The sequence below is a fragment of the Terrapene carolina genome, unplaced genomic scaffold (genome assembly GCF_002925995.2).
Source record: "Terrapene carolina triunguis isolate 2854851 unplaced genomic scaffold, T_m_triunguis-2.0 Scaffold838, whole genome shotgun sequence".
NCBI lineage: Eukaryota > Metazoa > Chordata > Testudines > Emydidae > Terrapene > Terrapene triunguis.
In genome coordinates, this window is record NW_020665189.1 from 1,360,215 (window position 1) to 1,384,247 (window position 24,033).

Sequence of the window (24,033 nt, forward strand, 5' to 3'; positions counted from 1 at the left end):
ACACACAGTGCAACACACTACTCCCTTCTGCCTTTCTGTCACCATCACCCCCACACACTATACCACGCATGCAACCCCCCCCCATCACACACACACATACACACAATGCCACACACACTACTCCAGAGGTCGGCAGCCTTTCAGAAGTGGTGTGCCGAGTCTTCATTTAATCACTCTGATTTAAGGTTTCACGTGCCAGTAATACATTTTAATGTTTTTAGAAGGTCTCTTTCTATAAGTCTATAATATATAACTAAACTATTGTTGTATGTAAAGTAAATAAGGTTTTTAAAATGTTTAAGAAGCTTCATTTAAAATTAAATTAAAATGCAGAGCCCCCCGGACCGGTGGCCAGGACCTGGGCAGTGTGAGTGCCACTGAAAATCAGCTTGTGTGCTGTCTTCAGTTGCCTACCCCTGCCTCCCTTCTGCCTCTCTGTCACCCTCACCCCCATACACTATACCACACACGGAACACCTCTCTCTCTCTAGCACACATACACACAATGTCACACACACTACTCTCTGCTGCCTCTCTGTCACCCTCACACACATACACTATACCACACACACAACTCCCCCATCTCTCTCTCACGCACACATGCACACAATGCCACACAAATTATTCTCTTTTGCCTCTCTGTCACCCACACACACTATACCACACAGAGAACACCAACTCTCTCTCTCTCTCTCTCTCTCTCACACACACACACACAATGCCATTCACACTACAATCTTCTGCCTCTCTGTCACTCTCACCCACACACACTATACCACACACGCAACACCCTCTCTCCTCTCTCTCTCACACACACACACACACACACACATAAACACAATGCCACACACATTACTCCCTTCTGCTTCTCTGTCATCCTCACACACACACACACACACTATACCATGCACACAACACCCCTCTCTCTCTCTCTCTCTCTCTCACACACACACACACACACAATGCCACACACACACTATTCTCTTAAGCCTTTGTCACCCTCACCCACATACACTATACCAAACACGCAACACCCCTCTCTCTCTCTCACACACACACACAATGCCCCCCGCACAAGTTCTTTATGCCTCTCTGTCACTCTCACCCACACCAATACCACACACACAAAACCCCTCTCTCACACACACAAACCCACACACATACACACAGTGCCCCACACCCACTACTCCCTTCTGCCTCTCTGTAACCCGCACCCACACCCACAAAACCACATACAACACCCCCCTCACTCTCTCGCACACACACACATACACACAATACAACATGTACTACTCCATTCTGCCTGTCACCCTCACCCGCACATACTATACCACACACACAACATCCTTCTGTCCCATACACACGCACATACACACAATACCAAATGCACCATACATGCCCACATGCAACACCCCCCTCTCTCACTCACATACATACTTACACATAATACCACACACACTACTCCCTTCTGCCTCTCTGTCACCCTCACCCACACACATTATGCCACACACACTATATCCCTCTGTCTCATACACACGCACATACACACAGTACGACGTACACTACACCCCCACGTACAAAATACCATGCATACTACACCCCTCTCTCTGACAAACACACTATACCACACCCCCCACACCCCTGCACATACAATACCACAACATTACACACACCCCTCTCTCTCTCTCTCTCTCTCTCTCTCACACACACACACTTCAACATACACTACTCCTCTGCACACACAATACCACACACACTATACTCCTATGCACACAACATTCCTTTCTCACACACACTACATCCTCCACACACTGTCACACACACAATATACCCCCACACTATACATCTCTCACATATACAGTACCATTGAGAATACACCCCCACACAGTATACCACAAATACACTCCACATACTCAACACCACACACAATACACCTCAAAATATGTAGGATTCCCCTCAATATGCTACATTGCAGACACACAATACTCTTCCAGAGAGACACAATATACCACACACACAATAGTGCCACCACACACAAATTCATCACACATACACAATTTTTCCAACATGTAAATACATGACCCAATGCCGGATATACACATCAAATACTCAGACACAATATCCACAATACTCTCCCCATCAACACCTTATACCCCCCACCCCCCCAGAAATACTACACCGCACAGATAACAGTGACCCCCCCCTCAAGTTCCCCCAATACTCTGGTTCCCAAGGACACACTGCATGTGTTTGTACAGTGCACAGTGCTTCCCCATCCCGGAAATACCATCTCTCTCTCTCTCTCTCTCTCTCACACACACACACATTATTCCCCCATACACACAGGAATACAATACCACAATTTGGGGGAGAAAGACCACACAGCTGCCACATCGCCAGCCCAGAGCCTGGAGTGTGACACAGCATCAGACATTGCTGCTACCCACAGAGGGTCCCCATGTCACTCCCACTGAGAATCCTTCTTCCCAGTGCTTCCTTGTCAAACTGTGCCCCAATGCCCCTCTCCAATAGCTCCCTTCCACTGCCCTGTTCCCTTTCCCACAGCTCTGAGCTCTTGGGCACAGTGACTCTTGAGTCTCCCTTGGCACCGGTTTCACACAAGGCAGACTTCCTACAAGTAAATACATAAATTCACCAGGCCAGGTCCCTGCAGAGCCAGGGCTCAAAATCTGAGCTCAGTGAGTCAGAGGATTGGCGCCATGGATAGGGTGCTGGGGATCAGAGATCAAGCCACACAGACTGTATGCTTGAGTCAGAGGTGAGAACTATGGGGCTAGGTGCTGCAGGTCAAACAGAAGGGGTTGGTGCTGGGAGTCAGAGTTAATGATCAACTGATCTTGAAAATGTTGTTTTTCAAAAATAACCTATCAGCCATCACACTCAACACCTCCAGCTCCTGAAATAGCTGTGTCACCCCACTGATTTTCCCCAACTCCTGCAGTGACTGCCTCACCCCCAGTGCTTCCTACCCGCTGCTCCGGCATCAGCTGTGCCATCCCCATAGTACCCCCACTCCCCTGGCTACTGCAGTGGCTGTATCATGCCCACAGGTTCTCCCTCCCCCAGTTCCTGTATAGGTTGTGTCACCCCCAGTGAGTCCCTCCCATGGGCAGGGAGGCTCCTCCCATGGCCCATCTCCTGGGGCACATTAGCTGCAACACCCTGGTGGAAGCCGTGCGGACATACCTCGGTTCAGAGCCCCATTCACAGCCTGTTCCGCTCAGGGGACTCTAATGAGGAGCAGAAAAAGGACGACAGGGTCACATCATTATACAGCCCCAGTCTACACACTCCCCACAGGACCGTGCCAGCCCCTCCAGCCTGCATCAGCCCTCCCCTGCATCTCTGTCTTGCACCTCTTTCCCCCAGGCTTCCTCTGATACCTGCTGCCTTTACCAGTGCCTTGGATGCCATTGGCCCCACCCCAGGCTCCACCAAACTATCTGGCCAACACTGCCCAATGAGGTCTTCCTCTAACCTGCTCCTCCTAACCTGCTCCAGTTCCCCCAGACCTCCACCGGCCCCCTCTCTCAGCCTCTGCAGAACCCCAGCCAGTACCACCCACCTCCATCCTTCACTAGTCCCCTGTCTTTGCTAGTCCTTCCCCACCACTGACCATGCCAGCTCCCAGCCTCTGGATCTCTCTCCTTTCCCACCATTTTTTCTTCACTCTCCACAACTCCACTTTCTTTTTGCCATCCTCCATATACAGGATCCTACCAAATTCACAGTCCATTTTGGTCAATTTCACAGTCATAGGATTTTAAAAATGGTAAATTTCATGATTTCAGCTATTTACATCTAAAATATCACAGTTTTGTAATTGTAGGGGTACTGACCCAAAAAGGAGTTGGGGGGGGAGGCCCAAGGTTATTGTAGGGGGGGTTGCAGTATTGTTACCCTTACTTCTGTGCTGCTGCTGGTGGCAACGCTGCCTTCAGAGGTGAGCAGCTGGATAGCGGCGGCTGCTGCCTGGGAGCCCAGCTCTGAAGGCAGAGCCGCTGCCAGCAGCAGCACAGAAGTAAGGATGGCATGTATGGTATTGCCACGCTTACTTCTGTGCTGCTGCCTGCAGTGCTGGGCCCTCAGTCAGCAGCCGCCACTCTCCGTCCGCCCAGCTCTGAAGGCAGTGCAGAAGGGTGGCAATACCGAGACCCCCGTAAAATAACTTTATGACACCCCCCCCGCAACTCCCTTTGGGTCAGGACCCCCAATTTGAGAAAGGCTGGCTTCTCCTGTGAAATCTGTATAGTATAGGGTAAAAGCACACTCAAGGCCAGATTTCACAGGGGGAGACCAGATTTCATGAGCTGTGACTCATGTTTCATGGCGATGAATTCTTTAGGGCCCTATCCCTATCCTCCATCCCCAGGCAACTCCCTACCCCAGAGCTTGGCACTTGAGTTAGTTTAGGGCAGGGGACACCTGACTAGTGGATCACAAAGCCCTTCATGCACAAAGACACAGGCACACACACATCAGACATGGACATGCTCACTCACACTCATGGACATGCCCAGTCACACACTCACAGATATGCACAATCACACAAACATGCAAAAGTACATGCACAGTACTTGGTCCTGCTAGTGAAGGGAGGGGGCTAGACTCGATGACCTTTCAGGGTCCCTTCCAGTTCTAGGAGATAGGTATATCTCCATATATTATTATTATTATTCACACAAAGGGACATGCACAGTCGCACGCTCACACTCACATACACTCACACAGACATGCATACATACATGCATGGACAAACGTGCTCTCACATACCTGGATGTGAACACTCACACAGAGGCACTCACTTACACACAGATGCACATTGAAGTGCACACTCACACACACAGATGGGCACAAATAAATGGACACATCACAGTGATGTCCATTTGCTCAGCTGCAAAATCAGGAACTCACCCATGACAGGTGCTAATGACAAAAGGCTTGCACATGCCCACATGAAAACACCTGATTTGCCCGTGCAGGCCTGGGGAGCTCAATTGCACTTAGGAGGGAGGGGAGTCAGCATTGATATGGACCATGCTATTTCCAGGGACTGTGCATCTGAGTGTGTCTGTGCATGGGGGGTGGGAGTCAAAATTTGGGGCTCAGCGAGGGCTATGTGCGTTTGTGCAAAATTTCTTAGAAATGCCTATAAACGCCCAGAGAAATGGATAAGTGGTGCTTTCAGCATTGTGCAAGCTGGGGGGTCAGGCAAGCTGAGGGGGACTGCAATAGGGGGGCATAACGGAACAGTAAGCAACGGTAAGGGGGAGGGAAGCATGTAGGGCCAAGAAAATCAAGGGGTAGGGTGGAGGGGAGAGGTTGCTGAGCCAATGCGGGAGGGTGCAGGGAGAGATGAGTGGGACACTAGGAAAGTCCATGGGATAGGTAGTGACGGGCAGGCAGCTGGCAGAGGGAGGCAGGCTGAGAGAGCTGGCATGGCAGCATTATGGAGAGGGACAAGAAGTAGGGTTGGTAGGGGTGGTGAAGCACAGCGGGGGAGTGCAGTGGGGAGAGTCAAGAGAGTATTGCGGAGGGGTGCATGGGGAAGCATGGCAAGGTGGGGTCCATGTGCAGAAGGGATGGGGTAGGGCAGTGGGGCAGGAAGCATGGCAGGGAGGGATGGGAGAGAAGAGTAGGGTGAGGAGGGCTGGGAGAATGAGGTGGGAGTATGGGAGAACATGGTGCAGCAGTGAGGGACGGTAACATTGTGGCATGGGAGGGACAATGGACTGCAGTGGGAGAGCACAGAATAGTGTGGGAGAGCAAAGAGGAACGGCAGTGTGGTGGGCTGGGAGAGTGCAGAGAGGGAGATGGGGGAGTATGGCAAGATGGGAAGGGGCAGAAAAGCACAGCAGCATAGGGAGCACTGGGGGAATACAATGAGATGTGGGATTCACATATTTTAAGAGCAGGAGGGACCATCATATCATCCAGTCTGACCTGCTGTGTAGTCTAGGCCACAGAACTTCACCCATTCATTCCTGTACTGGGCCCAGTAACTTGTGTTTGACTAAAGCATCTTCCAGAAAGGCAGCCAGGTAGATATGAAGACATCAAGAGATAGAGAATCCACCAGTTCCCTTGGCAGTTTGTTCCCAGGGTTAATCACCTTCATAGCTAAGATGATATGCCTTATTCTAATGTTAAAGTCTTGCTTCAGTTTCCAGCCATTGGCTCTTGTACTCTTTCTCTGCTAGAAATATTTTCTCCCCATGAAAGCACTTACACAGTGGAATCATAACCTGTAAGTCTTCTTTTTGACGCGCACAGATTAAGCTCCGTCAGCCTCTCACTCCAGCATTTTTTCCAGCACTTGCAGTGAGAAAGCATAGCTGGGACCATTTCTAAAATGCCTCCCCTTAGGGCAGAGCAGGGTGCAGTGATTCCCAGAACAGCCACCCAAACACTGCACTGCACTTCAAAAATGAGCCTTGGTGTTGATTCCCTCAGAAAGGGCTATTCCGACGATTAACACTCAGGACCCTGCTCCCCTGGGCACTGCACCCATATGGCAATGAACCTTTGAGGTATAACTTCCCTAGACCCCTGCCTCCCTAAACAATGCAACCCTATGGCAATGAACCTTCTCGATATCACTTCCCTACCATCCTGCTCCCCTGCGCACTGCACCCCTATGGCAATGAACTTTTGCGGCATCACTTCCCTACCGCCCTGGGCACCACACCCCTAGGGCAATGAACCTTCGCGGTATCACTTCTATACTGCAAGACTCCTGTGGGCACAGCACCGCTATGGCAAAGAAACTTCACGGTATGAATTCCCTATCCACCATTCTCCCTTGGGCACCGCACCCCTATGGCAATGAAGCTTCGCTGCATCAGTTCCCTACCTCCCTGCTCCGTGGGCACTGCACCCCTATGGAAATGAACCTTCATGGCATCACTTCCCTACTGCCCTGCTCCCCTGGACATCGCATCCCTATGGCAATGAACTTTCACGGCATCACGTCCCTACTGCCCTGCTCCCCTGGGCACTGCACCCCTATGGCAATGAACCTTCACGTCATCTCTTGCCTACAGCCCTGATTCCTTGGGTACCGCACCCCTACGGCAATGGACCACAGCATCACGTCCCTGCAACACTGCTCCCCTGGGTACTACACCCCTATGGCAATGAACCTTCACGGCATTACTACCCTACCATCCTTCTGTCCTCGGCACCGCGCCCCTATGGCAATGAACTTTCGCGACATCACTTCCCTACCACCCTGCTCCAGTGGGTACCATACCACAATGGCAATGAACCTTCGCAGCCTCAGTTCCCTACAGCCCTGCTCCCCTTGGGCACCGCTCCCCTAAGGCACTGAACCTTCACAGTATCACTTCCCTACCGCCCTGCTCCACTGGGCCTCACACCCCTACGGCAATGAAACTTTGCGGCATCACTTTCCTACTGACCTGTTCCACTGGGCACTACACTCCTATGGCAATCAACCTTCGCGGCATTACTTCCCTACGCACCCTCCTCCACTGGGCACCGCACCCCTATAGCAATGAACCATCACGGTATCACTTCCCTACTGCCCTGATCCCCTGGGTCCCGCACCCATACCGCAATGAACCTTTGTGGCATCACTTCCCTGCTGCCTTGTTCCACTGGGCACTACACTCCTATGGCAATGAACCGTTGTGGTATCACTTCCCTACCACCCTCCTCCACTGGGCACTGCACCCCTATGGCAATGAACCTTCGTAGCCTCACCTCCCTACTGCCCTGTTCCCCTGTGCACTGCAGACCTATGGCAATGAACCTTCGCAGCATCACTTTCCTGCTGCCCTGCTGCCTGGGCACTGCACCCCTATGGCTATGACCTTCGTAGCATCACTTCCCTATAGCCCTGCTGCCCTGGGCTCCTCTCCACTACAGTGCTACTTCCCCCTCACAGTGCTGCTCCGTGGGACTCTGTGCTCCCAAGTTGCTGTGTCCTTATCTCAGTATTCCCTCTGGGCACCCTTCCCTCATATTGCATCGCACATGGATGTGGCTGCGCTGTTTTGGATCCCTCTGGGTACTGTTCCTGGGTACTGAAAACAACACCACTGCCCTTCTCTCTGGAGACAGCTGTGTGTAGCTAGTGAGTGGGCCACATACAGATGCTAATAGTCCTAAGTACCCTTCTTTGAATTCCCAGGGGAAGAGTGCTGAGCAGCCTGGCCCTCTCAGTTCAGCATGCCAGACCTCTTCAGAAGCAGAGCTCAGCAGGCACTTGGCTTGGCAGAAACTTAATAGCTCTCACCCAAACTGCCCTTTGAAAGGACTTTTTTGAAGGATTGGCTGTGCTGTGGGTTCCCACTCATGTACCCCCTTCTCCTGTCTACCCAGATCTGGATATTAGACCATCCAGACAGCAGCCTGTTCTCCCAACCCACCACCTCACCCAGCAGACAGCCTTGGGCGCAGCATCTGCCTTACACTGTCAAAGGGAGCACAGAGGTTCCTTCCTTAGGGAAGGAGTGGCCAGCAATGCGGCCTCCCTGAGTTCCCCATACCAGCTTTGTTAAGATCCTTGCCTTCCTATCACTGCACATGGACACAGGTCAGAGAGCTTTGCCTCCCGCACAGCAAAGCACTAATTTCACTTTCCATCCCTTGAGGAAGGCTGCTGGAATGGTGCCTACTTCCACAAGAGGAAACAATGAATTGGAGCAGATCACTGAGGAGAGAAATCCTAGAGATCAAGTTGTTGGAGAGTAAGGGATGAAAATACATACACACAGAGAGTTCCCTGGGCCCCACATCAGTCCCTATGACACCCAGACTGACAGCTTCTGGGACCCTACCCCATCCCTCCAACATTCCAATAGACAGTTTCCGAGCCCCAACAGTATACCCCCAACACCCAGACAGTCGCTCCCGAGCACCAACACTATCCCTCCAACACCCAGACAGCTTCTGAGCCCCAGCATCATCACAACAACATGCAGACAGAGGCTTCCAGGACCCCAACATCATCACAGCAAAACCCAGGTAGACAGCTACAGGGATCCAATACTGACCCTATGACTCCAACAAAGGTGGCTCCTGGGTCCCAACACAATATCTACAAAACCGGACAGCTGGCACACAAGACCCAATACCTATTCCTAAACACTAATACAGATGGCTCCCTGAACCCAACACTGTCCATACAACATACACAGAAATGGCTCCCTGGACCCAATATTGACCTCCTACAACACCCATATGGACAGCTCCCAAAACCTAACACCATCCCTACAACACCTTCACAGAAGGATCCTCAGAACTAGTGCTGACCACCACAACAAAAAGACAGATGTCTCACGGGTCCCAACAACACACACACACACACAGCTCCCCAGAACCAACACTCATCCTTACAACACCTGGACAGATGACTCCCCTGGCACCAAACAATGGTGCCTAAAATACCCATATGGACAGCTCCCTCTAGAATTAACTGCTTCTACTATATCCGGACAGTGGGCTCCAGAAACCAAACAATGGCCCTAGAACATACTAGAATAACTCCTACAAAACCAAGGCAATTGTTTTCCCAAACTCCATATAAACATGCCACCACCAAGACTGGGGGCTGTCCCAGACCAAACATTGGCTCCTACCGTATCTAGACAGACAAGCTCCAGAGAGCAGCACCAATCCTCACAGCACTCAAACAGGTGACTCCTCAGACTCAGCCAAAGCCCTCATAGCACCCAGACACAAGACTATTGTTACTGACAAACAATAATCCCTTCAAACCCCAGACAGCTCCCAGACTCCACACTGGGTCCCAACAACACCCAGATGGATTGTTATTCAAGACCATATTCAAGCCTTTACAACAGACAAATTATATTTTAAGATTTTGGTACTGGAGGCATTTCTTCCTTTGTGTTTGTACAGAGCCTAGAACAATGGGCTTCCATTCCTGATCAGGATCTTTATGTACCATCATAATAAACATAATAATAATTACATTTTAAAAATTATGTTAAAGAACATTACGAAGGTTACAAAGTCAAGCACTCAAAAGTTAGGAAATGTCAGAATTAGGGTTGTCCATGCAACCTTAATTCAACTCCCTTGCGTGTATTATGATGCAGTCTTTAATTACATAATCCCATACCATTTTTTTCACAGAACCCCTTCCTCATTCAGTGCACTGGATGGATAATGCTCTGTAGTCTGTAGGAGTCCCACCACATTTGTTGCAGAAGCTATAAGGTATGTGTGACGTTGCACCCCATAATGTTTTATAGAAATATGCTTATGAGTGTAAATATGGCATAACTGGAATATGTTTTATGCTAGATATGCCATGTAACATATTTTTGCAAAGTTATGATCTACTGAATATATTCATCCTATCTGTATGCATGTATCATTTTTATATCTGAAGTTATGAGTGTTGGCTCTATGCTTGTATTTAAAGTGTTTGGCTGTAGGAAGCACATAAAACAGATTTGGTCAACATAGTGTGAAGGGGTTATTCAAGTAATTGGGAGTACTTAACTAACAATGGATTTTGGGAGATGCCAATCCACACCTGAGCTTAACAATGGCATCGGCCTGCAAAAAGCTGAATCATTCATAGACATGTGACTTGCCCAGGTGGCTAGAGACCCCATCTTGTGGCTGTGATGTTGCACAAGAGAAAGAAGATAAAAGGCCCTGGAAACCTCTTCATTTTGTCTTCAGCTGGCTCAAAAGATAGCCTCTCCACCCCAATGAGATGCCTGAAATAAACTGGAACAGAGGACAGTAACTACGGGGGTGTGAGTGATTGCTAGATCCAGACTAGGAAGGAGTCTAGTCTGTCAAAGAAGCTTATTGGAACATCTCTGAGAGTGAGATTTACCTGCATTTAGTTTCCTATTGTATTAAGCTTAGACTTGCGTGTTTTATTTTATTTTGCTTGGTAACTTACTTCGTTCTGTCTGTTATTACTTGGAACCACTTAAGTCCTACCTTTTATATTTAATAAAATCACTTTTTACTTATTAATTAACCCAGAGCAAGTAATTAATTCCTGGGGGAGCAAACAGCTGTGCATATCTCTCTATCAGTGTTATAGAGGGAGAACAATTTATGAGTTTACCCTGTATAAGCTTTATACAGAGTAAACCGGATTTATTTGGAGTTTGGATCCCATTGGGAACTGGGTATCTGGGTGCTAGAACAAGAGCCCTTCTTACGCTGTTTTCAGTTAAGCCTGCAGCTTTTGGGGGATGTGGTTCAGACCTGGGTCTGTGTTTGTAGCAGGCTAGTGTGTCTGGCTCAACAAGGCAGGGTACTGAAGTCCCAAGCTGCCAGGGAAAATGGGCTCAGATGTAGTCCCAGCACATCAGGTGGCAGTCCCAAGGGGGTTTCTATAGCAAGTGTGTAGCAAGTGAGGCAGGGGATTGCAAGAAGTTCCTACTCAAAAGCACAGAAGTGCTAGAGTTTCTCAACTAAATGGCAGTAGGCATTTTTTTATCGTGGGGAAAACAACATATTTCCCCTAACTTCATTCTCCGAAATGACTGAACTGGTTTTGCTGAAACTTTCTCAAAATATTCAGCCTGAGGCAGATGCTGGTCAGGGAATATTTAAGCCCTAACAGTTAAAAGTTTGACAAAGTTACAAGCACCTGAAAATGGGGTCTTATAATAGAAAGTGTTGGGCTAGCTTAAGACAGGGTTTGCTACCTGCAGTACCTATCCTATAATAATAATTTATTTTAAATTACATCCTGAAACCTACACTGTCCAGATAGACAGCTGGTCCCAATTGGTCCCTGTGACACCCACATAGACAACTCTGCAGATTAACCATTGTCCAAATAACAGACCTTGCAACACCTTGACAAGCAGCTCCCCAGACTAACTAAGGACCCTTGCTATACCCGAACAGACATATTCCTGGTTCATCCAGTGGCTCTGCAGTATCCAGACTGATGAACAGCCTTAGCAATAGGCAGCTCCTTGAACTGACCAAACACCACAGCAAAAAACCACACAGCATGCTTTGCAGACCAAGATACTAGTGGAAAGGAAAGAGTGTTATCATCTTATGGAAAGCAGTCTCATCATATGTTTTTTCTCAGATACAGAACAGAAATATTAATTGAACACTTTTGCCTTTTCTGCATTATAATGTGCAAAAGGATAAAGTCCAGACCAGGGATCAGCAACCTTTGGCATGCGGCCTGCCAGGGTAAGCACCCTGGTGGGCCGGGCCAGTTTGTTTACCTGCCACGTCCGCAGGTTTGGCCGATCGCAGCTCCCGCTGTGCCACGGTTCGCCGCTCCAGGCCAATGGGGGCTGCGGGAAGCAGCGTGGGCTGAGGGATGTGCTGGCCGCCAGGGTGCTTACCCTGGCGGGCTGCGTGCCAAAGGTTGCCGATCCCTGGTCCAGACCATAATATTTATTCTTGGTGCTATGGCCAATTAATAAAGCTGAAAACAATTATGAGCCACGTGAGCTAGGAGGAAGAATTTAACCAGAAAAATATGAATGGTAATTGAGAATTGTTTAAGAACATGATACTAGATGCCCATCCAAAAAGCCACAATTGAGGAAGAAGGCCATATTGGTTAAAAAAATGGCCTCGTTTAGAGGAGAAGTGAAGGCAACTACAAAAAATAAAAATAATAATATATAACAAATGGAAGTTAATAGTAATAGTAATGAATATAAATAAGAGGCTGGGAATTGTAGAAAATTGATAAGGGAGCCAAAGGGACACAAGGCTAAATCTATGGCTATCATAGTAAAGGAAAATAAGAGAGAATTTTCAAAGTACATTAGGAACAAAAAGAAACTGGACAGTGGTATTGGTCCATAATTGGATCGAAATAGTAGAATTATCAATAATAATTCAGAAAAGGCAAAAGTGTTCAATTAATATTTCTGTTCTGTATTTGAGAAAAAAATATATGATGAGACTGCTTTCCATAAGATGATAACACTCTTTCCTTGTTAAATAGCTGCTACTAATATTTGACATTCTTAAATCAGTAGGTCCAGATAACTTGCATCCAAGAGTTTTCAAAGATCTGACTGAGGAGCTTGCTGGGCTGTTAATGTTGTTTTTCAGTTAGTCTGGAACACCAGCGAAGTTTCAGAAGACTGGAAGAAAGCTAAAGTTTTGACAATATTTAGAAAGGGTAAACGGGATGACCCAAGTAATTATAGGTCTGTCATTCTGATATCCAGCCCAGGCAAGATAATGGAGCAGCTGATATGGGATTTGATTAATAAAGAATTAAAGGAGGGTAGTATTATTAATGCCAGTTAACACCAGTTTAGGGAAAATAGATCCTGTCATACTAACTTGATATCTTTTTTTGATGAGATTATAAATTTGGTTGATAAAGGTGACAGTGTTAATGTAACATGCTTAGACTTCTGTAAGGCATTTGACTTGGTATGGCATGATACTTGGATTAAAAAACTACAAAGACGTAAATTAAACATGTCATACATTAAATAGATGGCTAACTGATAGGTCTGAAAATGTAATTGTAAACAGGAACTCATCAAACAGGTGCGTTTCTCTAGTGGGGTCCTGCAGAGATCGGTTCTTGGCCCTACGCTATTTAACATTTTTATTAATGACCTGGAAGAAAACATAAAATCATCACTGATAAAGTTGGAAGATGGCATAAAAATTGGGGGAGTTGTAAATAATGAAAAGGATGGGTCACTGTTACAGAGCAGTCTGGATCGCTTGGTAAGGTGGGCACAATGCTTATTAGCCAAGATGGTTATGGATGCAACTTCATGATCTGGGTGTCCCTAGCCTCTGATTGTGCGAAACTGGGAGTGAATGACAGGGAATGGATCACTTGATGATCACTCACCTATTCTGTTCATTCCCTCTGAAGTACCTGAAATTGGCCACTATTGGAAGACAGGATACTGGACATTTAGTCCACTGGTCTCATCCAGTATGGCTGTTCTTATGTTAAGCAAACAGTATGCATTTTAATATGGCTAAATATAAGTGTATGCATCTAGGAAAAAAGAATGTAGGCCATAGTTACAGGATGGGGGGCTATCCTGGGAAGCAGTGACTCTGGAAAAGGTTTGTGGATCATGAGCCCCCAGTGTGACACTGACAAAAGGGCTAATGCGATTCTTAGACACACGGGACTCTCGAGTAGGAGCAGAGAGGTTATTTTACCTCTGTATTTTGCACTGCTGCAACCACTCCTGGAATACTGTGTCCAGTTCTGGTGCTCACAGTTCAAGAACAATGTTGATAAATTGGAGAGAGTTCACAGCAGAGCCACAAGAATGGCTAACACATTAGAAAACCTTATAGTGCCTTACAGTGATAGACTGAAGGAGCTCCATCTATTTAGCTTAACAAAGAGAAGGTTAAGGGGGGACGTGATTATAGTCTGTAAATACCTATATGGGGAGCACATATTTAATAATGGGCTCTTCAGTCTAGCAGAGAAAGAATTACACGATCCAGTAGCTGGAAGCTGAAGCTAGACAAATTCAGACTGGAAATAAGGCATAAATTTTTAACAATGAGGGTAATTAACCACTGGAATAATTTACCAAGGGTCACAGTCAATTCTCTGTCACTGACAATTTTTTAATTAAGATTGGATGTTTTTCTAAGAGATCTGCTCTAGGAATTATTTGAGGGCAGGTCTCTGACCTGTATTATACAGGGGGACAGACTAGATGATCACAATGGGCCCCTCTGGCCTTGGAATCTATGAATCTATGAGCCCATCTGGTACCTGGGGAAGTGTCAGGAAAGGAGTGATACACCATAGCACAGCAGCTCCTGCTCTTCTCCCTCTGAAATGTGGAAATGGGATTGCCCAGTAGAATGGCTGTCTGGCCTCTGTGCATTCAGCCCTCCCCTGCCATGGCTTAAATGTCTGTGCAAACATGCATGGGAACACACACATGCCACTCACACAAGGCCTCAACTCATACACCCCCTTATAGGCAATACTTACTTGTCACATGCATACACCACTGTCTCTTGCATGCGTCCCTTCTTGACCCTTTTCACAGACATCTTTCTTGTGCAGCCACCCCTATGAACAGGATTCTCCACATAACTGCAGGATTCCAAATGGTGAATCTGACCTGCCTAGCTGCTCATTCTGCTATTTCCATTGCTGTGTACTTCAGCTCCTCTGATCCAGAGAAGGAAGTTGCCTGTGCCAATACCTCACACAATCCCCCTGTCTCTCTGCCATCTGCTTTGTGACTTGACAGACCCAGTGATAGCCTGGGACAGCCTGTGCCAAGGTGGGTGGACTGGGAGTGCTTGAGCCCATGTGATGAAGAGATCGGATCAGGCTGGGAATTGGGCTTGTTCCATTAGGAGTGGGTTGGGAGTGCCAGGCCTGTGTGCTGAGTAACAAGAGATAAAATGGAGCCATCAATTAGCCCCTCCCAGGAGCCCTATGTGTGCTGACCCTGGCACTGCTCCCAGATTCTCCACAGAGCCTGCTAGTAGGGGCCGGTTGGTGCATAGCTCTGGCACCAGGCCCTCTGCTGTGTTGCTCTTTCCGGGCGATCCTGTGAGATGCAAAATGTGCCTCATCCAGAGCTTCTGCCCGCTATAGAACACAGGACTGGAAGGGACCTGCTGAGTCACCAAGTTCCATCTCCTGCTACTGCAGGCAGCGCTGTCATATAATCTCATTATAAACTTATCATGCTCCATCTTAAATCAGTTAGGGTGTTTGCCCTCACAACCCCATATTGGGAGGCTGCTCCAGAACTTCCCTCCTCTGATGGTTGGAAGCCCTCTTCTCATTTCCAGCCTGAGCGTGTTCAAGGCCAGTTTATCCCCATTTGTTCTTGTGCTAGCATTGGCCTTCGGCTTCAATAGCACTGCCTCAGGCAGTACTCCTGCCTGTCTCCCTCATGATCCCTCAGTTGCTCGGTGTTTGCAGATCCTCCTTGGACTAGCACAAATCTGAGGTTCCCATGGGTCTGTGGGGCCATAGCAGCAACGCAAGAGCTCTTCCCCACAACGGGCAAGCTGCCCCCAATGTGCCTCAGGGCATCCCATAGCTGCAAGGCACTGAGCTCCTAAGGGTTGTGCATAAAGGATTAAGGTAGCATGGTGTGTGCTGCAAGAAGAACCTGAGCAGCTGACCCTGGAGCCTTGCCTTGTGCCTGGGCCTGTGACACAGGCAAAGGCATAATCTCCTCCTTGCCTGCGCCAGCTGCTCAGACACTCTTTGGCTTCAAGAATCTCAGCATGAATGCCTGAGAGGCATGGGGGGGATGGCTGGTCTACTGTGTCTCTGGGATCTCTGCCCACACCCCGCATGTTTCCAGGTAAAGCTTGGGCATCCCGATGCCATGTCCCCTGGACTTGCTTCTCCCATCTCCCTCTGCCACCTACTGCAGCTCATCTCTCCAGCCAGGTTCCCTCCAAGGGTTAACCCTTCCTCTGCTCTGGAGCTTCTCAAAACTGATCAGAAAGAGCCCAGGTGAGCATGGTAGCAGAATCCAGTGCACTTATCTCCCCACTTTGGGGCTCTGCCCCTTATCATTTAATTAAAATTGCAGCAAGGCTCCCCGCCAGGCTGCAGCTAATCAAGGAGGGCATGGAGCACAAACATCCACATGCCAGCTAGAAACGGCACAGGGGGCAAAAAGGGCAGGTAGTCAGAACCAGGCAGCACAACAAAGGGGGGGGGGGCAGAAAAGGGTGGGGAAAAGACACAGAGACCCCCTTCGACCCTGCACTCATGGAGAGGGGACACCTACCTCACATCGACAGGATGCCAGGCACAGATACAGGGTCACCAGCTCACACCAGCCAGCTCCACTCTGCCAGCCTGAGCCACAGCACAATCCTGCAGGGACAACTCTAATCCCCACAGAGTCCTCTAGGAGACTCCAATGCCTAGGAAGCTAATGAATTACCCCTTCCCCCAACCCATGCTCAGGAAGCTAACAAATGCATACCCCCAGGCTTAGAGAGCTAAGGAATTACCCCCCAGAGCTGAGGGAGCTAAGGAATTACCCCCCTACCTTCTGGGAACCTTAATTCTACCTTAAATGTTTTTGCAAGTGAACTTCCCTTATTTGTTGAGAGTAGGGGGTAACGAGGGGGCATGACAAGGGAGAATGGGGGCTCCTTCCATGTTCATCACAGCTTCAGCTCCCAGCATCCCTCTGCTCCTGGCACCTCTGGGAGGGTTGGAGGGGCCTATATTCATGGGGCTGTAGGGTGCTCACTCAGCTAGGGAGAAATAGGAGCCCTGGAAGGACTCCTTCAGGCAGAAGGAAGGGGCTTGTGGGAGAGAAGGGGCTCTGTACTCTGTTGTGGGTTTCTTTTTACACAGGAGCCGGGGGAAAGGGAGCCTTGAAACTCTTCCCACCAGGAATCTTGGGAGGCCTCTAGCTATGCACCCACCACAGGGGTCCATGGAGGATCCATGAAGGTGGCTATGGCTAGAGGGGACATTTGTTAGCAGGGAGGGCAGAGTGGGAGACATTGCTGAAAGGGCATAGTGTCCCATTTCCCCCTTGCCCTGCTATCTGCTGGAATCCCAATGGCTGTGGATTAAAAAAGGTTACAAAATTCAGCACTCAACAGACCACTTGCCTAGCCAGCAGAGGAAACACAATGCCTGGGATTTTGTAGGTCCCACCCAAGGTATGTCTACACTGCAGTCAGAGGTGTGACTGCAGCTTTAATTGTAGGTCCTGTGAGAACAAAGAGCAGTGAAGATGCGAGCTAAAGCATGACTGGAACCCTTGATAGGTACTCATGTTCCTAGCCCGCACTGCTGCTGTGACTGAATACACCCCTCTATTCAGAACCTACACACTATTGTAATAATCTTTGTACAAGGTATGCCTTGTATGATATCATTTGAAAGCTCATAATTTGCTGTTCAGTATTGTCCTGATAAAATATGTGTGGCAACATTGTATGTGAAGTTATAAGATTTCCCAATATGATGTTATGAACACATGTTCCAAACCAAACCCACAGCCCTGCCTAAACAGAAGTGGGCAGACAGGTCTGTTCTACACAATGGAATATATGCTTGCCTTAATTTGCATTTCAGCAGTAAACAGAGTCATCAAGCAGGAAGGAAAACAAAGGAAGCTCAAACAGGTGAAGAAAAACAGCAGGGAACATCCTTCCACACAGAATCTTTGTCTCTTGGTTCTCAGCTGGAAATGTTTTTCAAGAGGGGAACTGGAACCAGGGCTGGATTTCCAATTAGGCACAGTAGGCATTTGCCTAAGGGTGCCAGCATTCTAGGGGCTCCTAAAAGTTAAAAGTGGGTTAAAAGTTTAAAAGGGAATGGAGGTTGCCCGTAACTCTGAAATGTTCCATAACTCTGAAGAAGAGGTTACTGACTTCAGCTCTTCTGCCCTGCCCTCTGCCTTGGAGCCGCTCCTGGGAGCTTCCTGCTTGCTGGAGGAGGAGGGGGGAGAGAGATGCTGATATCAGGATGTCCCCCTGCCCCCCTATAATAATAATAATAATAATAATAATATATGGAGATATCCTATCTCCTAGAACTGGAAGGGACCCCAAAAGGTCATCACATCCAGCTCCCTGCCTTCACTAGCAGGACCAAGCACTGATTTTCACCCCAGATCCCTAAGTGGCCCCCTCAAAGATTGAACTTACAATCCTGGGTTTAGCAGACCAATGCTTAAACCACTGAGCTATCCCTCCCGCCTGTACAAAGTGGAGGAGGGGGACAGGGCTCAGGGACAGAAAGGCGGAAGCTTGCTAGAAGCAGTTGCTTCCTGTCTGAACTGGCTGATCTGCTTAAAAGGGCAACATACTTGATGTGGGTTCAACATACTTAAAGGGGCAATGCACATCTCTCTCTCTCTCTCACTCATGCATGCATGCACCTCCCAGCACTTTGGAAAGTCAGCACCTGTGCAGCCATGCATGTGCTGTCAGGAGGAGGGAGTGGTGTGTTTCAGCTGGATACCGTGGGCTCATCATCATGTTCAGTTTTTGCAGGGAAGTGTTTGCAGCTACTGCCCTACATCTATTGTGTTTCCTCCCTCCTGCCTCAGTCCATGCTGCCTTGTAAAGTGTGAGGCTACATTAACAACAGCGTATTAACCCTTGAGGACTCAGCCAAGTGCTAGTTCATCATTTAGCTGCAAGGCATTCCCTGGGAAATATTCCACCCTCTTACTCCACCTCCTCAACCAAGCTTCACAATCATTTATTGCTGTGTACAATATTAATTTTTTGTTTAAAATTGTTTAAAAGTTATACTGTATATGTATATAATGTCTTTTATCTGGCGAAAACAATTTCCCTGGAACCTAACACCCCCCCATTTACGTTAATTCGTATGAGGAAATTGGATTCGCTTAACATCGTTTCACATAAAGTCGCATTTTTCAGGAACAAAACTACAACGTTAAGTGAGGAGTTACTGTACTATGCCTAAGGACATGTAAGGTGTAAATCTGGCCCTGACTGGAACTATAGCTGAGAAGACAAAAGGACACAGCCATTGGACTCTGAGGGAGGGGTCCTGCCCTGAAAGTTTGGTCAGTAATCTGCTGGAGCATGTGCTGAGAAAGTGTGCTTTGCAACTAAGGCCTGGTCTACACTAACACCCCAATTCGATCTAAGGTACGCAACTTCAGCTACGTGAATAACGTAGCTGAAGTCGACATACCTTAGTTCGAATTTACCGCGGTCCACACGCGGCAGGCAGGCTCCCCCGTCGACTCCGCGGTACTCCTCTCGCTGAGGTGGAGTACCGCAGTCGACGGCGAGCACTTCCTGGTTCGAATTATCGCGTCCAGACCAGACGCGATAAATCGAACCCGGAAGTTCGATTGCCAGCCGTCGAACTACCGCGGTAGTGTAGACATACCCTAAGAAAGTTTCTTAAGTAGATATTAGTAAGCGTTTTGCCTTTAGTTTTCTTGTAACCATTTCTCACTTTTATGCCTCATTACTTATACACACTAATAATTTCTCTCTTTGTAGTTAATAAACTTGTTTTACTGTTTTTCTAATCCAGTGTGCTTAAGTTGAAGTGTCTGGGTAACTATTTAAGGTAATAAATTGTCATATTATTCCCTTAAAGGAATAATAGATGATATATTTGTACTGTCCAGGAGAGGGCTGGGCAGTGCAGGACATACATTTCTGTGGGAAAATCTGGGACTAGGCCTGTGCTGGGACAACCCTGCAGTATAATGAAGGATGGTGAGACCCAGGGTGTGGCTGGCAGGCTGCAGTTACACACAGACACTCAGGTTGTGGCTTGCATGCTGGATCTTGTTTGTGAGTGGCCCAGGTGGAAGCTATTTCATCAAGCCATTGTAAGGCACCCAAGGTTGCAGGGCAGAGTTGAGCCCCACACTGATCTGTATTGTGTCATGGACTTGTCTTCACTGCTATTTTTAGCATGCTAGCTAGATTAAAGTTAGTGCTGGCATGGCTACCCAACCTGTAAGAACACCTCCTACTGCAGTGCAGACAGACCCTTAGCTGCTCTCTGAGATGCTCAGATTCTCAGCAGGGAAGACAACTGCAAGGAGTAAGCTAGACATAGAAAACTCATGCCTCCTGATATTGGGAGGGCACAATCTAAAGGGGAGGACATGTGACCACCTCACATGTCTCCTCTGTCCAGCGACTCCCCTGCCCTGCACCCAGCCCGGGATGCCACACTCTCCCCGCCCCACCAGGGTTACCTGTGCGGGGGGTGCTCTGTCCTTCTCCTGCTGTGCCTCTCCCCTGGCACATCTGGCCATTCTCCCTGGCAGCCTGGACAGGGGATGGGAGGGAGACGGTTCTCACGCCAGTTGAAGCTAGCCACTCTGGGTTGCTGATTCTGAGCAGCGCCACGGCTGCCTGAGAGAGCCTGGCTGGGCCAGCAGCCTGCCCCACCCCCTCTGCTCCCCGCCTGGGCCCAACTGTCAGGGACAGGAGCTGAGTGAGCTGGAAATGTGCTGGGGGGAAGGGGGACTCGGGCTCACTTGGCCCCTGTCCCCAGGGTCCAGGCTCAGGTGGGGAGCGGAGCGGGTGAGACGGGCTGCCACCCTGCTAGGCTCTCTTGCAGGCAGACACTGCGCTTCCCAGAGCAGTGACCCGGAGTGGCTGGCATGGGAAGTGGCTAGTCCTGCCCCTTCTGCTCCCCGGCTGGGCCCGGCTGCCAGGGACAGGGGCCGAGCGTGCTGGGAGGAGGCACAGCAGGACAAGGGAGCCCTCTTCCTCCCCCGCAGTAGGCCAAGTAGAAATCTGGGAGGCACTTGACCCCACATCCCCTCCGTCTGCGTCACCTACTAGACCCCAGTGAGGGCAGGGGGCAATTGCTCTGAGTAATGCCACTTGCAAGGAAGGTGCATTCTCCACCAGAAGCACCTAACCAAGTCTCCCGTGAATGCTGCTAATACCTATCTCAACTCATAACCCCAGCAGCTCCTTCACTCCCTCCTCACCACAGTGAGGTGCCTTCACTAGCATGCTCACAGCCAGGCAAACACATTCACACTCCAAATATACCTTGCACACACACATACATGCTGTGACAGGATTTACAGACCCCTCACTAAAATTAAAGGAGTAATGGACCAGTATTTGGCCAAGAAGGCTGTGCCACTCACCAGCTGCTGGGCCTGCTTCAAATGGAGGGCCTGCTTAAAAGGAGACTCTGACAGGCAAGCATGGGAAGAGTGAGGGAGACACTGGCTGCACCTTCTGGGTCAGAGGAATCTACGGGGAACAGTCCAGCAGTGGGTAAGACCGAACTGGAAGGCCAAGGGCCTGACCCACTTTTTCTCTTCCCACCCTTCTCCCTGACAAGGGGGAGCAAGTGGACACTGGAAAGTGAGCTGGGAAGACCCAACTGACTGTTTGAACTATTGAGACTGTGGGAGCAACCCTCCGCAGAGAGGGAAACTGAGTGTCACAATCATGCCTCAAACTGAAGAGCGGGGGGGGGGGGGGGGGGAAGGCAGGAAGTGGCTTGGGGAGACTGGTCTGTTATATCAGCTACAGAGGAGTGAGTCTCTCCTCACCTCCTTCCCTTGGGCCAGGACCCGATGGAGAAGGAGGATCTGAGCAGGGCCGTCCCTAGCCATTCTGGGGCCCTATGCAGCCCCTTTCCCGCGGTGGGGGGAGTGGGGCCCCAAGCCTCCGCGGGGGGGGGGATGGCTTGGGGGGCAGGTGGAACTGCCCCCCAGCACTCACCGGTGGTGCGGCTGGGGCCGGGTCGCTGCACTTCCTGCCGCCGGTGAGTTCAGGCTCAGCCCTGCTGCACTCCTCAGGGGAGTGGTTGTTGGGCTGGGGTGGGGCAGGGGCGGGGCTGGGAGCTTTGGGGAAGGGGTGGGGGCAGGGCTGGGACAGAGCAGGGGTGGGAAGAGCCGGGCTGGGGCGGGAGAGGGGCGAGGGCCATGGGGAAGGGGATGGAGCAGCACACAGCTGTGCAGGGCACCAGGCAATGTGGTGCCCGAAATTCCCTGGTGCTCTACGCAGCTGTGTACTTTGTGTATGGGTAGGGACAGCCCTGGATCTGAGTCCCTCTATCCCTTCCCTGCCTCCTCTGCTCAACCAGGAGAACTTGGGCAGCACCAGGGGACAGTGGACTGTAACTCTGTTACTCAATTATTTTTTTGCCTCTCTCTTCACGAACAAGGTCAGCTCCCAGATTGCTGCACTGGGCAGCACAGTATGAGGAGAAGGAAACACTATTTCACTAGGAGGGTGGTGAAGCACTGGAATGCGTTACCTAGGGAGGTGGTGGAATCTCCTTCCTTGGAGATTTTTAAGGCCCGGCTTGACAAAGCCCTGGCTGGGATGATTTAGTTGGGAATTGGTCCTGCTTTGAGCAGGGGGTTGGACTAGATACCTCCTGAGTCCCTTCCAACCCTGATATTCTATGATTCTATGAACTCAGCCGATAGCCTTCAGATTGCCTGGCAAGGCCATACCAAGTTTCTGAGAGACAGCTGAGCCACAGCAAGCTTAATAGGCATGCTGGCCCCAAGTGAACCCTGTTACAAAGTGGTGGAGCATGTGGGCACATCTAAAGTTGGAATGGGATAAACTGCTAAACTGGGTCAGGGACCAGCAGCTCCAGCAGCTGGCTGCCCAACAACAGCAGCAAGCCTTGCACCAGCAACAGCAATAACAACTTGTTAGAGAACTAGTGGCACAACAAAGAGACCAACAGCAACAGCTGGTACAGCAGATTGCCTTGCTGTTACGGCCCCACAGTATGCCGGGAAATGTGGTTGCAGGCAGCATCAGCCAGGGTCCCACTCCAAGTCTCCTATTTGTGATAAGATGTTTGGCTGCGTGTGTGTGTGTTCTCCCTGTGTGCTGTCCCAGCTCTGCACAGACAACCGGCACAGCAGACCTTGAGCGAACTGCCCAATGACCACAAGATCCATTAAGGGACAACCTAACGAAGAGAGGGAAGAGCATCTTCGCCAGCAGGCTGGCTAACCTAGTGAGGAGGGCTTTAAACTAGGTTCACCGGGGGAAGGAGACCAAAGCCCTGAGGTAAGTGGGGAAATGGGATCCTGGGAGGAAGCACAAGCAGGAGAGCGCAAGAGGGGAGGACTTCTGTCTCATACTGAGAAAGAGGGACGATCGATGAGTTATCTTAAGTGCCTATACACAATGCAAGAAGCCTGGGAAACAAGCAGGGAAAACTGGAAGTCCTGGCACAGTCAGGGAACTATGATGCGATTGGAATAACAGAAACTTGGTGGGATAACTCACATGACTGGAGTACTATCATGGATGGATATAAACTGTTCAGGAAGGACAGGCAGGGCAGAAAAGGTGGGGGAGTTGCGTTGTATGTAAGAGAGGAGTATGACTGCTCAGAGCTCCAGTATGAAACTGCAGAAAAACCTGAGTGTCTCTGGATAAAGTTGAGAAGTGTGAGCAACAAGGGTGATGTCGTGGTCGGAGTCTGCTATAGACCACCAGACCAGGTGGATGAGGCTTTCTTCTGGCAACTAGCAGAAGTTGCTAGATCGCAGGCCCTGGTTCTCATGGGAGACTTTAATCACCCTGATATCTGCT

The 24,033-nt window shown here is 49.4% G+C and overlaps 1 protein-coding gene across 2 annotated transcripts in view; it reads right to left on the reverse strand.

The window, feature by feature from the left end:
* PCDH1 (protocadherin 1) overlaps nucleotides 1-24,033 on the reverse strand; it is a 148,533-nt gene that overhangs the window by 7,161 nt on the left and 117,339 nt on the right. The window contains exon 5 of one of the 2 annotated variants that reach the window (XM_024213137.2): nucleotides 3,208-3,251. The exons of the other annotated variant lie outside the window; for it this stretch is intronic. Coding sequence (XP_024068905.1) covers nucleotides 3,226-3,251 — 26 coding nt within the window. The 3' untranslated portion in view covers nucleotides 3,208-3,225. The remainder of the gene's footprint in view (nucleotides 1-3,207; nucleotides 3,252-24,033) is intronic. 2 annotated transcript variants of the gene reach the window in all.